The following is a 16,574-nucleotide window of genomic DNA, read 5'->3' on the forward strand; positions in this document are numbered from 1 at the left end:
AAACTGAACAAAGGGTGAATTATCTGGTGTTAAGTCTTCGAAGCACCTATCAGTTCTCAGTATTTCTGATCAATTAAAGTTTTTGTCCCATGTTATTGCCAGGATAAACAGTGAAATATAATTGCCCTTAGCAGTGTTTCACAAGCGGGTGGCCGTAGATTGATCATGACGCCATGGACTGATCATGACACTTATATTGTGCCTGAAAATTCATATAGTTGTAAGAAAAATCTGATCTGTGAAGGCTTATCCAGAAACATGGATCCAAACAGTACTTGCACTGAAACATACCTGTTTTTCCCTTTTAGGTTTCCTTTACCTTTTCCTCCATCAGTGCCTCCTGAACACCTAAAGGAATCTTTGGCCTACATGAGGAAAGCTCAGGTTTGACATGATTAATTTTTACTGTTTGCACTTCAGTATGGATCTATGCAGTGTGTTGAACTGAGTGCCACTTATCCCAAGTAAACACGCTTTGTGTAAAAGCTGGTTTTCAGATCAATAAGAAATGTGGCAGCCATTTCCCAAACAAGCAGCAAAGACAGTCTACACACTCTTCTCAAAAGTAACAAGCTTCCTCCCTTTTATATTAAAAAAAGGACTAGAACTTTCTTGCCCTATTCTGGCTATACATAGGATTCTCATTTTTAGTATTGTTAGCTGCCCAGAGCTATCTGTTTGAGATGGGTGGCCATATAAATCTGAGAAATAAATAGAGTACTTGCTGGAATTCTTGTGACTTTAACCTTCTCAGTGTTACTAATTAGGCCCCCAAAGGCTTATACTTGGAACTAGCTGCTCAGTCCAGGCTGTTACCAGGAGTCTGATGCTACAGCACTTGTTTATTCGTTTAGTCACTTCCGACTCTTCGTGACTTCATGGACCAGCCCACGCCAGAGCTTCCTGTCGGTCGTTAACACCCCCAGCTCCCCCAGGGACAAGTCCGACACCTCTAGAATATCATCCATCCACCTTGCCCTTGGTCGGCCCCTCTTCCTTTTGCCGTCCACTCTCCCTAGCATCAGCATCTTCTCCAGGGTGTCCTGTCTTCTCATTATGTGGCCAAAGTATTTCAGTTTTGTCTTTAATATCATTCCCTCAAGTGAGCAGTCTGGCTTGATTTCCTGGAGGATGGACTGGTTTGATCTTCTTGCAGTCCGAGGCACTCTCAGAATTTTCCTCCAACACCACAGTTCCAAAGCATCGATCTTCCTTCGCTCAGCCTTTCTTATGGTTAAGCTCTCGCAGCCATATGTTACTACGGGGAACAGCATTGCTTTAACTATGCGGACCTTTGTTGTCAGTGTGATGTCTCTGCTCTTAACTATTTTATCGAGATTTGTCATTGCTCTCCTCCCAAGGATTAAACATCTTCTGATTTCCTGACTTCAGTCAGCATCTGCAGTAATCTTTGCGCCTAGAAACACAAAGTTTTTCACTGCCTCTTCGTTTTCTCCCCCTATTTGCCAGTTATCAAGCTGGTTGCCATAATCTTGGTTTTTTTGAGGTTTAGCTGCAAGCCAGCTTTTGCACTTTCTTCCTTCACCTTTGTCATAAGTTTCCTCAGTTCCTCCTCGCTTTCAGCCATTAAAGTGGTGTCATTTGCATATCTGAGATTGTTAATGTTACTTCCAGTAATTTTAACCCCAGCCTTGGATTCCTCAAGCCCAGCACATCACATGATGTGTTCTGCGTACAAGTTGAATAGGTAGGGTGAGAGTATACAGCCCTGCCGCACTCCTTTCCCAATCTTAAACCAGTCCATTGTTCCATGGTCTGTTCTTACTGTTGCTACTTGGTCGTTATACAGATTCTACAGGAGGCAGACAAGATGACTTGGTATCCCCATACCACTAAGAACTTCCCACAATTTGTTATGGTCCACACAGTCAAAGGCTTTAGAATAGTCAATAAAACAGAAATAGATGTTTTTCTGAAACTCCCTGGCTTTTTCCATGATCCAGCGGATATTGGCAATTTGGTCCCTAGTTCCTCTGCCTTTTCTAAACCCAGCTTGTACATCTGGCAATTCTCGCTCCATGAATTGCTGAAGTCTGCCTTGCAGGATCTTGAGCATTACCTTACTGGCATGTGAAATGAGTGCCACTGTTCGATAGTTTGAACATTCTTTAGTGTTCCCCTTTTTTGGTATGGGGATATAAGTTGATTTTTTCCAATCTGATGGCCATTCTTGTGTTTTCCATATTTGCTGGCATATAGCATGCATTACCTTGACAGCATCATCTTGCAAGATTTTGAACAGTTCAGCTGGGATGCCGTCGTCTCCTTCTGCCTTGTTATTAGCAATGCTGCTTAAGGCCCATTCAACCTCACTCTCCAGGATGTCTGGCTCTAGCTCCCTGACCACACCGTCAAAGCTATCCCCGATATTGTTATCCTTCCTATACAGGTCTTCCATATATTCTTGCCACCTTTTCTTGATCTCTTTCTTCTTCTGTTAGGTCCTTGCCATCTTTGTTTTTGATCATACCCATTTTTGCCTGGAATTTACCTCCGATGTTTCTAATTTTCTGGAAGAGGTCTCTTGTCCTTCCTATTCTGTTGTCTTCTTCCACTTCTGCGCATTGCTTGTTTAAAAATTCTTTCCATGAATTGCTGGAGTCTACCTTGCAGGATCATGAGCATGATAACACCAGCCATTAAATTTGTCTGAGCATAAATGTTTGAAGGTGAAGTTGACAATAAAAGCTTAAGACATTTCTGATCTTTTGTAGGCAGTTAAAATAAAATGAAACAAAGAGCCTCATGTGGCACAGAGCGGTGGGCAGCAATATCTCAACCAAAACTCTCCCCACGACCCGAGTTCGATCCCAGCAGATCAGGGAGCCAGCTTAGGTCGACTCAGCCTTCCATCCTTCCAAGGTCGGTAAAATGAGTACCCAGCTTGCTGGGGAAGGTGACGACTGGAGAAGGCAATGGCAAACCACCCCGCTCTATAGTGCACCAAGAAATGTCGCGAAAGCGGCGTCCCCCCAAAGGGTCAGACATGGCTTGGTGCTTGCACAGAGGACCTTTCACCTTTCACAAAATGAAACAAACAAAAAAGGACTGCATCAGTATATTCAGTGAACACATGAAAAATTAGTCTCAACACGTACTGTACTTGCTATATGCTATTAAGCATTGAAAAACCTATTTAACATATATCAACTTGTACACTAAATAGTTGGGTTAATTGCAGTTACAGGAACACCGTACCTCAAATATCTTTTCAGAAATATAGTAGGAAAGGGTTTTCAGTCACCAAAGTTTGCTGGGTAAAAAAATAAAATCAGTCGTCTGTAAAAGTAGAAGCACAGTGTTACCTGGGGTTAATAGTAAATTGTCCCCAGATGAATTGATGTGTGACAGTTCCATTACATTCTTTCATTTTTATTACTGAGATACATATGATACATCATGTAAGTTTGTTATATTTTATATTTTATATTTTATATTTTATATTTTATATATATATATATATATATATATATATATATATATATATATATATAATATATATTGATGCCATGAGCTAAACCGTGAAGGGACACCCAAGACGGGAAGGTCATTACAGAGAGGTCAGACTAAATGCGATCCCGGGGGAAGGTAATGGCAACCCACCCCAGTATTCTTGCTGTGAAAACTAAATGGATCAGTACAACCAGAGATATGTCAGTATACCATCAGAAGATGAGACCCCCAGGTCGGAAGATGGTCAAAATGCTACTGGGGAGGAACAGAGGATGAGTTCAACTAGCCCCAGACGTGATGACGCAGCTAGCTCAAAGCCGAAAGGACGGCTAGCGGCCGACGGTGCTGGTGGTGAACGGTGAATCCGATGTTCTAAGGATCAACACACCATTGGAACCTGGAATGTAAGATCTATGAGCCAGGGCAAATTGGATGTGGTTATTGGTGAGATGTCAAGATTAAAGATAGACATTCTGGGTGTCAGTGAACTGAAATGGACTGGAATGGGCCACCACATCAAACGACCACCAGATCTACTACTGTGGACAAGAGGACCACAGAAGAAATGGAGTAGCCTTCATAATTAATAGTAAAGTGGCTAAAGCAGTGCTCGGATACAATCCAAAAAACGATAGAATGATCTCAATTTGAATTCAGGGCAAGCCATCTAACATCACCGTGATCCAAATATACGCCCCAACCACAGATGCTGAAGAAGCTGAAGTAGAGCAGTTCTATGAGGATCTGCAGCACCTACTGGACAACATGCCTAAAAGAGATGTTATTTTCATCACGGGAGACTGGAATGCTAAGGTGGGCAGTCAAATGACACCTGGAATTACAGGTAAGCATGGCCTGGGAGAACAAAATGAAGCAGGACATAGGCTGATAGAATTTTGCCAAGACAACTCAATGTGCATAACAAACACTCTCTTCCAACAACCTAAGAGACGGCTTCATACAGGGACTTCCCCAGATGGACAACACCGAAACCAGATTGAGTACATCCTTTGCAGCCAAAGGTGGCGGACATCTATACAGTTGGTAAAAACAAGACCTGGAGCTGACTATAGTTCAGATCACAGACTTCTTCTTGCACAATTTAGGATCAGACTAAAGAGATTAGAGAAGACCTACAGATCTGCTAGATATGAGCTCACTAATATTCCTAAGGAATATGCGTGGAGGTGAAGAATAGATTTAAGGGACTGGACTTAGTAGATAGGGTCCCAGAAGAACTATGGACAGAAGTCCGCAACGTTCAAGAGGCGGCAACAAAATACATCCCAAAGAAAGAGAAAACCAAGAAGGCAAAATGGCTGTCTACTGAGACACGAGAAGTAGCCCAAGAAAGAAGGAAAAGGCAACAGCGATAGGGGGAGATATGCCCAATTAAATCCAAAATTCCAGAGGTTAGCCAGAAGAGATCAGGAATTATTTTTAAACAAGCAATGCGCGGAACTGGAAGAAGACAATAGAATAGGAAGGACAAGAGACCTCTTCCAGAAAATTAGAACCATCGGAGGTAAATTCCAGGCCAAAATGGGTATGATCAAAAACAAAGATGGCAAGGACCTAACAGAAGAAGAAGAGATCAAGAAAAGGTGGCAAGAATATATGGAAGACCTGTATAGGAAGGATAACAATATCGGGGATAGCTTTGACGGTGTGGTCAGTGAGCTAGAGCCAGACATCCTGGAGAGTGAGGTTGAATGGGCCCTAAGAAGCATTGCTAATAACAAGGCAGCAGGAGACAATGGCATCCCAGCTGAACTGTTCAAAATCTTGCAAGATGATGCTGTCAAGGTAATGCATGCTATATGCCAGCAAATATGGAAAACACAAGAATGGCCATCAGATTGGAAAAAATCAACTTATATCCCCATACCAAAAAAGGGAAACCACAAAGAATGTTCAAACTATCGAACAGTGGCACTCAATTCACATGCCAGTAAGGTAATGCTCAAGATCCTGCAAGGTAGGCTTCAGCAATTCATGGAGCGAGAATTGCCAGATGTACAAGCTGGGTTTAGAAAAGGCAGAGGAACTAGGGACCAAATTGCCAATATCCGCTGGGTAATGGGAAAAGCCAGAGAGTTTCAGAAAAACATCTATTTCTGTTTTATTGACTATTCTAAAGCCTTTGACTGTGTGGACCATAACAAATTGTGGGAAGTTCTTAGTGGTATGGGGATACCAAGTTATCTTGTCTGCCTCCTGAAGAATCTGTATAACGACCAAGTAGCAACAGTAAGAACAGACCACGGAACAATGGACTGATTTAAGATTGGGAAAGGAGTACGGCAGGGCTCTATACTCTCACCCTACCTATTCAACTTGTACGCAGAACACATCATGCAACATGCTGGGCTTGAGGAATCCAAGGCTGGAGTTAAAATCACTGGAAGAAACATTAACAATCTCAGATATGCAGATGATACCACTTTGATGGCTGAAAGCGAAGAGGAACTGAGGAGCCTTATGATGAAGGTGAAAGAAGAAAGTGCAAAAGCTGGCTTGCAGCTAAACCTCAAAAAAACCAAGATTATGGCAACCAGCTTGATTGATAACTGGCAAATAGAGGGAGAAAATGTAGAAGCAGTGAAAGACTTTGTATTTCTAGGTGCAAAGATTACTGCAGATGCTGACTGCAGTCAGGAAATCAGAAGACGCTTAATCCTTGGGAGAAGAGCAATGACAAATCTCGATAAAATAGTTAAGAGCAGAGACATCACACTGACAACAAAGGTCCGCATGGTTAATGCAATGGTGTTCCCCGTAGTAACATATGGCTGCGAGAGCTTAACCATAAGAAAGGCTGAGCGAAGGAAGATCGATGCTTTTGAACTGTGGTGTTGGAGGAAAATTCTGAGAATGCCTCGGACTGCAAGAAGATCCAACCAGTCCATCCTCCAGGAAATCAAGCCAGACTGCTCACTTGAGGGAATGATATTAAAGGCAAAACTGAAATACTTTGGCCACATAATGAGAAGACAGGACACCCTGGAGAAGATGCTGATGCTAGGGAGAGTGGAAGGCAAAAGGAAGAGGGGCCGACCAAGGGCAAGATGGATGGATGATATTCTAGAGGTGACGGACTCGTCCCTGGGGGAGCTGGGGGTGTTGACAACCGACAGGAAGCTCTGGCGTGGGCTGGTCCATGAAGTCACAAAGAGTCGGAAGCGACTAAATGAATAAACAACAAGATATATATATATATATACACATACATACATACATACATACATACATACATACATACATACATACACACACCATTATATGTATGTAACATTGTTCTCCAGAGTGTTCTTTTTAAAATGTGAGTGATTGCAGGAAGAGAAATTGTGAAATGGAAGATTTACAGAGGAAGATATGCTGTTCCAACCTTTTTCTTCTAGTTGTTTTCCTTCTCAAAATGTGGTAAATTGAGGCTTTATCCCTTTCCTGTTTTCTTTCACAGTAGAAAACATATACCTATTGATATTTTTTTGCTGTTGGAAAAAAAAATCCTGCTTGGCACAGGATTTTAATTGGGAAAAATGACTGAAGAGCAAAAGTTAAACAGCAGATATCTCCTCTTAGTCCTTTTGTTGAAAAGTGGAGCGGTGTGCTCTGTTATGTTGTATATTATATATCTGCTCCATACTCACTGAATATGTATATTAAATTAGAAATATGCAACCTATTCTTCTGTTTCTGAGCAAGAGAAAATTTGCAGGGTTTCTCTGCAAATACCTAAAAACTGCTTCTGGAGTTGTGCATAGTAAACCAATGTTAATGACAGTTGGGAAGTGTGAACTTGTCATTGTCCTGCTTGGAGTAGACAGGTTGGATAGCAACCACTCAATGGATGGTGTGTGTGTGTGTGGGTGTGTGTGCATAATATACTGACATTTAAAATTTAAATTTAAGAAAAAAGAAAAAATACTAACTTCCAAATGAGGTATTAGAAATTATAATTAGAAGGAAAGATGAACTGATTGTCTTGATTTATGTTCTCTGCTCCAGGGAAACTGGGAAAAACGTATTTTGAAGAGTCTAAACAGTATGTGTACAGAACTTGGCATTCCATTATCACAGAAGGTATCCTTATTCACTGCTTTTCCTGTAATTATAAAGTTTAAGTCCCCTATTTTGTGAGGGGAGCTATTTTTTTTTAAACTCTGTTCATCATAGAGTAAAACTATAATTTAATGGGTTGTTTGGGAAGAAAGGGACCTGTTAAATTAGTACATGTGTTAAATCCAAATTTTCTGTATATCAAATGGTTAGTTTCTGTCAATTTATGTCATTTAAATAAGTCACATAAAAATACATCAGTAGTCTGGACTGCTTGGGGAAAAAATGGATGTTGATTATTTGCAAATGAAGTCTAAAGTGAAATTTTGTCTGCTGCATCTGAAGTCTCCTGAATGGAGGTTTGGACAATCAAGGTTTTTCTGTAGTACAATAAAATAAATATTTTAGTGGTCCAATATCTCTAAATATTAGATTTGATTGCACACTGTTTTTTATGTTCCACAGAGATCACTAAATGAGCAAAAAGAACTTTTGAATAAATGGAATGAAATGGGAACAGATGAACCAGGTATATCACTCCTGCATCATGAAAATTAAAATCATACTCAGGCTAATTGCAGTGCATGTGTATGTGTGAACTTATAAATCACTTTAAAAAGAGAATGCTCAAGAGAAGTACAGGAACCCCTGAAACACGCTAGCTCCCTGCCCTAAAGGTAAAAGGTAAAGGTAAGGGTTTCCCTTGACATTAAGTCCAGTCATGTCCGACTCTAGGGGGCGGTGCTCATCTCCGTTTCAAAGCCGAAGAGCCGGCGTTTGTCCAAAGACACTTCCTCCGCGGTCATGTGGCCGGCATGACTACACGGAACGCCGTTACCTGCCTGCTGAAGCGGCCCCTATTAATCCACTCACCTTTGCATGTATTCGAACTGTGAGGTAGAGGATATCAAAAGCTGGTCAGAGATCCAAGGTGTGCTTTCCTTGTCTCTCTCCTCTTATACACTGTAGGAGAAACTTCTCTCGCCAATTTCCCCAAGGGTACAACTGTCCCTTGGAGTACAAACTGCTTATGATGGTACTGGAGGCAACAGAAGCAAACCCAAAAAGGATGAGGGCACAACCCCTCTCTATAGAGTTAGGCAAATTTAGGTTAGACGTATGGCTGGATGCAATCTTACGTATATAGCAACACATCCTGTGTTTAGCAGGGTTTTGAGGTAAAGGTGGAAGTACAAAAGCAATGGTTTACTGAGAGAACAAAGACAATATTCTACGTAGAGAGTTGCTTTTATGGGTTTATTTTATAAAGCTTTTGCTTCCCAGAGCCTATGCTCAGCTCCTAGAATCTTCTCCCAGATTTGTCAACATTCCTCAGCCTTCTAAAATGTTTTATGGCCAAGCTGACCGGACTTGTTGTTTCTCAAGTCCTTGGGGATGTATTTAAGGAGGGGCGTGTTGTGCTGGTCCTAACTGATGCCATAGTTTCATACAAGATTTTATTTTATTTTATTTATTTAAAATATCTGTATGGTCACCCATCTTAAAACAACTCTGGGTGGTTCACAACAACAATAAAACTTTAAAAACCATAAGAACTATATAACAAGAACTAAAAACCCAGAGCCTCAGTCAACCTCCCAGGGTGTCCCACAACTCAGCAGGCTCGAGCACTCTACCTCAGTGCCTGGGTAAAGAGCCAGGCTTTAATGGCCTTCTACAAGATTTAATTACCTGTTTTCTTCCATTATCTTTCCAACATCTTATACTGTGTTATGTGAGTGGGAAGTCCACGGCTTTCCTGGTTGCAGCAACCTCAGAAAGGTTAATATTTCCAGAATAAGCTTATAACTAGACTTGCTTCTGAGCATTAAGCCTGCTATTGTTGTTACTGGAAATTCCATACATGAGACAAGCTGTGAAGCATTTCATATTAACGATGGACAACCAATGCCGACCATTTTTTCCCCTAGCTCTAGTTTTGTAGTTAGAAGTAACGATACTCAATTTGCTAAAAACTGGTGTAGGAATTCCTACGATCAGGCAGAGAGAATAGAGACAGGTTAAGGGAAAAAAAAACTATTTACAGTAGACAGAACGGGAAACACAAAGGAAGTGAAATCAAGAAGCTGCAGATCCCATTTCCGTGTTGTTTTACATTCCATATATCAGGAACTGACGTTTTTGTACTGAGGTTCTGTGCAAGTATTCTGAAATATTGTGTGTTGCTCATCTCTGAACGAGTGCACAGATGTCCTGATTATTTAAGCGTATCATTACCCTTTAATTTTAAAAGAGTTAAAATTGACTGGTCCTAATTATTTATTTATATTTTGTGTGTTCTTTGCTTTTCCATTCAAAAAAACTTTCTAAGGATTGTTTTCAATTATTATTTTAATGCTTTGAATTATCTTGCATGAGATTTGCTCCTTTGGAAATAACCTTGCATATTGTTCTGAACAAATATTGGGATGAGGCTGAAATAAGAAAACATGGTAATTATTGTCAATGGAATGTGTAGCCTAAATAGCTACAGAATACTTAGAGTTAAATAACTTCGTATTTCAGATCTGAGTCTCTTCAGGCCTGTTTACGCACCTAAAGATTTTCTTGAGGTAAGTTTTTGAGAAAAAAAACAGATCAGATTTTAGTTTGGGATATGTATTTCTTTATCCAATAAAATCTTGCAGTTCCCAAGAGTGGATCATTTGAGCCGTTAAATTCACAAATAAGCTTTAATGTGATCTTCAGTATAGATTTTACCATATCAAATGGTTATTTAATTGGAAGAGCATTACTTGGTTAGGGAATTAGTTACAAATCTGAGAAAAGTAGAATTAGGGATCCCCTAAAAGCCAAAAATACTTACGATAGATTCTCCTGGGAGAAGGATAAAACGGCATTCTGCACATTGTAAGGATGTTTTTTTTTTTAATCCGTTCAATTGTGTCCAATTCTCAGAGACTGCCTGGACAGTCCCTGCAGTTTTCTTGGCAAGGTTTTTCGGAAGTGGTTTGCGCTTGCCTGCTTCCTAGGGCTGAGAGAGGGGGACTGGCCCAAGGTCACCCGGCTGGCTTTGTGCCCAAGGTGGGACTAGAACTCACAGTCTCCCGGTTTTTAGCCCAGTGCCTTCACCAGTACACCACACTGGCTCTTGTAAGGATGTGTACTGCATAGCAAACGTAATATCTGATGTTGTTCACACTGCGATTATTTCATAACAGGTTGATTGCTGAAAAAGCTTTTCACACTAAATTTCACACTAATTTCATCTTTCACATGGAGGCACCCATGTATTGCTGAAGACTTTGGGGCACTTTCTCAAATGTACACTCAATTCATGCAGGCTTTTTGCACCTGCTAATTAGGGCTGTGCAAAGCATTTGAAGATGACCTTCACAAAGCATATTAGCCCCAAAGAAGCATCCCCCTCTTGAAGTGTCTTCCAGAAGGCTCAGCACAGCTGCTCTGAGACCTTTCCCAGGTCTTCTCCATACGTATCTATGGGTATAACTGCTTCACTCCTGCAGCAATTCCAGCAGATATATTTTCTGGATGCCCACACATACGCAGGCAACCTTGGAAAGCCCTCAGAACATTGAGGATGTGGCTGCCTCAGTGCTTCAAGGAGGGGTGCCTTGGCTCTGCACAGGCTTACCTACCATCACATTTCAACCTGAAACATAGGTACATATTTCCCTGATAATTGCTGCTGCTTTGATAAAGATCTTCTCAGTGACAAATGCATGAAAAGCTTTCAAGTGTGTCTCATTACTCATTACTCTTTGACCAATATTCTCAGGTTGCAGGCGAGATGGTAGTTTAAAATGCCTTAGAAATATTATATCCATAAAATGCTCTACAATATAAAATAGAGATTCCCTCCCTCCCTCCCTCTCTCTCTTGTGTCAGTTGATTTTGAAAAAATAGTGTTGTCTGTGAGCATTATAGTTACTGTATATTTATTTGAATTCAGAAGTGGTAGAAATTTAGTGGACAGCACCAAAGAAATGGAAAAACGCCAATTGTGATTGAAGCAAGCCATACAAACATGAAGCATAGAAAAGAAATTAAATTCCCCCAAAAAAGGATTTTAGTAGAGGAAACCTCAGTTTAAAGTTTGCAAAATCTGAAAAGCCTTTGAGCATGAAAAATAGGAACTTGTTTTCCTAGAAACATTTTAGTGTGACAGAATACGTCTGAAATAGCTTGTCTAATAAGAATATAAGATCAAAAATAAGTATTTGAATTGCCCATTTAAAAGATAAATCTGTCATATTTGAAACAGTTTTTTTCCAGTTTAGGATTGCAAGTGCCAATACTTCGGTAGAGTCTCCTATTTTAATCTGTATATATAAATGGCAATTATGTAGCACTCATGCAAATATCTAATAGTCAATCTGCTTCATGAGACCCAACTCTTGAACTTTAAATGTTCTTGTGTTCCTTAATTTTACTGATGACTTGAATTATAGTGCACCTGCAACAGTTATCTACAATTAGAACTAATGAAATCTGTCTCATTTCAACTTCATAAAAGCAGTTGCCATAGTAAACAGTGTCTGTTATGCTTCCTGTTTTTTCTGTTGTTATTTCTCCCACCTTATATGTCATTGCTTGGATGTCCATCTTTTAATACAGTATTTGGCCTGCATCAAACTTTCACGGTGCTGTATAAACTTAGAGGAATTCAACAAAAGAAAAGATGAAAAGTATACAGTAGATTATACTGACGCTCTGGCTCTGTGCTTGGAGTCCTCAGGATCACACAAACATTGTCCTTTTCTTAGCATCATAGAATGCTATCAAAGTGATTGACAGTGGCTCCCGAATGATAAATCAGCCACGAGTCCTGGATAGTGTACTGTGGAATAACATAGCCCCAGTTAGAGTTTTCTTAAGGGATTGTCTGTTAGCATAGATACTTGGGTTTTCCGCATGAGCAAATTGAGATTTAAAAAGAAAAGTGAGGAAGGAGATAAGGGTAGACTTGAATCTTTCCTAGCAATTTCCAGTCTTTAAAAATACAGGTATTGCTTTGTTGGATCAGAGCATAATCACAGTCTACTGTGATCACTCTCTATATCTTGTAGTAGATATACCCAGCTTGTTCACGTCTGATCCTCTGATTGAAGAAATACTGAATGTCCGGCTGTGGGTTCTTGATAAAGAATTAATTGTCATGTTTGCACTTTCGCTCTTGTCTTTTCTGTGGATTCTCATGTCCATTGTTTTCATTAACCATAATTTGCAGTGAGTGTGAAATATCAGAGGTTAGTGCTTTGTCCTCAAATCTCAATTTGGAACCAAGATACCACATGTGGTCCTCACTTAGGGACTGTTCAAACTTATGACGGCCGTGAATGAGTGGTACTTACAACAGATCTTGAACTTCTGGCCATTGCAGTGTCCCTGCAGTCATGTGATTGCAAACCAGGAGCGGGGCACCTGGCTTGCAATTACAATGTCCCAATGTCCCACGGTCGTGTGATTGCCATTTGTGACCTTCTTTGCTGGCTTCCTGCAAGTAAAGTCAATGGGGAAGTTGGCAGGAGGTCACAAGTGGCGACCACATGGCATCCTCGCTTAACACCCCACACTGATTCGCTTAACAACAGCAACCAGAAGTGCCGGAATTTCTGTCACTAAGTGGCATGGTCTCATGATGTTGTACTTCACAACTAAGTTGCGTAGCGATGGAAATTCCAGTCCCAATTGCCACGATTACTCGAGGACTACCTGTATTGTATTTTGCCAGTTCATGGCAAAATTAGGGTTAATAAATTTTTGTATTTTGCCAGATTGTGGCAAATTAAGATTAATAAATTCCATAAATTAATAAATTATGGTGGGGAGCAGTGCCCAAAGGATGAGGAGAGAGAATAGATCATGTTGGACAATGGGTATATGCTATGTCCTCTGATCACAGTTTTACGATGCAAAAAAAAAAAATTTCTCCATGATAATGTTTTCTGTTGCTGTTAATGTAGACTAGATGTCCTAACAGTCAGGAATCACACTGAGATGAGGAGTAGGTCTCCAGTGTTTATTACCGCTACATAAGACAGAATCCTAACAAACTGAAGAAGCGTGGGGAAAACTCAGACAGATAAACCCCGAAAGTTAAGGCGGGTCTGATCTGTGTCTCTTTGAATGGCTGCTTAACTCCTCAGTACTACGCATGAGTTTTCCCCCCTGGATAGGGCCCCCCTCCTGCTCGCCATCAGTACTCATGACACTAGAACTACCAGATCTGGGCTGCAAAAATCTGGATAACTTTTGACTCTTGTTATTGCCATTAATAGTCACGTGTAGTTTTGTAGCTCAGCGCTGGTAGCCTTAAGGCAGGCGTCTTAAAATATTTTATTTAGTTCTTACACACCCATACTCATTTCTGTTGTTCTTGTTAAAGGTGCTGATGAACCTTCGCAGTCCAAATTATGACAGTAGTGAGCAACCTAATTTTAGAAATCACCTGGGACTAATTCAGGTCCCACTGAATGTGAAAGATATACCTGAACTGGTAAGCATCCACTACAGTTTCCTTAAAAATGGAGGATAATTAAATTTAACAATACAGTCCTGTTCACTGCCCCAGAGGAGATATGTATAAAATTTTGTTATCAGTTACTAAGTCAGAGAAAGCCTTTAGAGCAGTGTTTCTCGGCCTTAGTAACTTGAAGACGTGTGGACATCAACTCGCAGAATTCCCCAGCCAGCAACTCCCCAGCCAGGAGAATTACTGGCTGGGGAATTCTGCAAGTTGAAATCCACACATCTTCAGGCTGCCAAGGTTGAGAAACAATGCTAGATACAGTGTAGTAACACCTTACTAAATTACGTTTTTAGTAGTAACACCTTACTAAATTACGTTTTTAGTAGTAACACCTTACTAAATTGTGTTTTTAGCCAAGATGGTGGGATTTTAATATTTTGGGGTGATGGAATTTATTATGTGGTATAGTTCTCATGAGACTTATGCTTTGTGTTTAGTTTGCAAATTAAAACAATATATTGATATTTAATGTTGATTTCACATATTGTATACAGTGGCACACCTTGTCCTCTTGGAAAGTGTCTTTTTTTTTTCTCTCAAGAAGGAATATTTTAGTGAATTAGACCTGAACACTGGTCAGATGGATATTGATGATTCTGCACATGTGCCTCCAGGTGAGTGTAGTTGTTTAATTTTCAGTAAAGATAGCTTTTGTTTCTGAAAAGGATTCTTGTAAGGTATATTTATAAACAATAGATCGAGTTAGGACACTTGTGTCCTTATTCACAATGGCGGGGGGAACCAGACTTAATAAATGAGTTAATTCTGCTGGGCTAGAAATTAAACTAGCTAGAAATTAAACTTTAAAACATTGTTATTATTACAAATGGGTATGCAACTTTGGCCTTTAAAATAGAGGCTGGTTGGTTGAGACACCAAAAAAGGAAGGGGGTGGGGCTGGATCAGATTGTGACCAGGGCATGAGTGACTGTCTGATGGGCCTCCCAATCTAGGAAAGGGCACAACTGGTGCACAAGATGAACCTGTGCAAAGGCCTTCCTTGCCACAGCTGCCACCTGCTGCGTGGCCAGAACGACTCCCAAGTTGTGCAGAAGTCTTGACTGGGCAAGTGCAGCCCCATTAAAGACCAGAGTTGGTGACATCCCCGACCTAGGGGGTCAAACAGCGACAGCCATTCAGTCTTCTTAGGACTGAGCTGAAGTCTGTTCTGCCCCATCCAGACCTGAATAGCCTCCAGGCACTGGGTCAATACATTGACAGCTTCACTGTGCTGCTCGGCTAGAGATATAAAGTTGGGTATTGCCAGCAGATAACCTCACCCAGTGGTTTCATGTCAATGTTGAACAGGAGAGAGGAGAGGGTCAAGCCTTGAGACACCCCACACAAAAGGGGCCACTGATGCCATCTCCCTATCAACACAGACGAACCTACCACTGAGGAAGGAGGTGAACCACTGGACCATAGTGCCACCCACTCCTAATCTCTGCAGCCAGTCCAGAAGGATACTGTGGTCAACAGTACCAAAAGCCACTAAGAGATCAAGGAGCACTAGGATAGATGCACCAGATGGGATATGCCTTCATTGTTCTTTCATTCCAAAGATCCCAGCATTCAGAAAACTACTTGACAATTAGGAAATAATATATTTCTATATTTGGAGCTTTTCTGATGGCTGGGGGAAAACATTTTATCTATAGATTGTCATGTTGTCTGAAGTATCCAGGTACAGATTTATCAACTACTGTAAATCAGAACTGGGCCTTACAGCGTGTATGCTCATGAAAGGATGTAATATATTTAATAGAATATATTAGACTGCTACATTTTACCCTTTTAAGTCCCTGAAGTACTTTAACATATTATTGAGAATACAGTAGTTTGTTTAAATATAAGTGGGTTCACAAATAGTGCTAAGCCCAAAGTAACCATAGCACATTATGAGTTTGCATAATATGTGAATAAAGGTATGCTGCACAGATGTAAAATGTTATAGATTGAATATGGGGTTTTTTTTTTGGCAAGTTAGTTTGTTGTGCACGAGTTAGCACTCTACTGAAATGCCCCGATTATTGTTATTGTGGCATGAGTTTTAGTCCTTCGGGTATTTTGGATTCTGTTGATGTTCCTAGCATCATCTCAGGTTATTTTTCAACTGATAAAGGATGGATTTTAATGAGAACTTACATTATAGTTAACTAATGTCTCATAGTATCATTTTACTGTCTAATGTTTATCTTAAGAGCAGCCCTGCATACCTTTATTCAGAGATAAATCCTATTTAACTGGATTTATTGCCAAGTAAGCATGTATAGGATCACAGCCTAAGGCAACACTTATTTGGGAATAAGTCTCATTGACTTCAGTGGCACTTTTGACTGAGTAGACAATGTGTATGTTTACAGTTAAGATAATTGCATCTTTGTTTCCATTGTTTTGCTTATAGGAAGGGCTCATTGCTGACAATACAATTGGAGAGGTTGCTTTGAGACTAACTTTGGTACATAATCAACAAAATTAAAATATCATTGCTATTGGCCTGTAGAGACTTCTTTACTATGACATA

General features: G+C 40.3%; 1 protein-coding gene across 6 annotated transcripts in view; it reads left to right on the top strand.

The window, feature by feature from the left end:
• The window catches only part of TBC1D19 (TBC1 domain family member 19), a 92,939-nt gene that overhangs the window by 21,003 nt on the left and 55,362 nt on the right, over positions 1 to 16,574 (top strand). For 5 of the 6 annotated variants that reach the window (XR_010068397.1, XM_063309933.1, XM_063309938.1 and 2 more), the window contains 6 exons: positions 309 to 384; positions 7,486 to 7,560; positions 8,002 to 8,065; positions 10,063 to 10,109; positions 13,907 to 14,017; positions 14,592 to 14,664. Coding sequence is in view for 5 of the 6 variants with exons in the window: in XM_063309933.1 (XP_063166003.1) it covers positions 309 to 384; positions 7,486 to 7,560; positions 8,002 to 8,065; positions 10,063 to 10,109; positions 13,907 to 14,017; positions 14,592 to 14,664 (446 nt within the window). In the remaining variant the exon portion in view is untranslated. The remainder of the gene's footprint in view (positions 1 to 308; positions 385 to 7,485; positions 7,561 to 8,001; positions 8,066 to 10,062; positions 10,110 to 13,906; positions 14,018 to 14,591; positions 14,665 to 16,574) is intronic. The other variant, XM_063309935.1, reaches the window with a different exon arrangement.

Source organism: Candoia aspera, chromosome 8 (assembly GCF_035149785.1).
Source record: "Candoia aspera isolate rCanAsp1 chromosome 8, rCanAsp1.hap2, whole genome shotgun sequence".
Lineage (NCBI taxonomy): Eukaryota > Metazoa > Chordata > Lepidosauria > Squamata > Boidae > Candoia > Candoia aspera.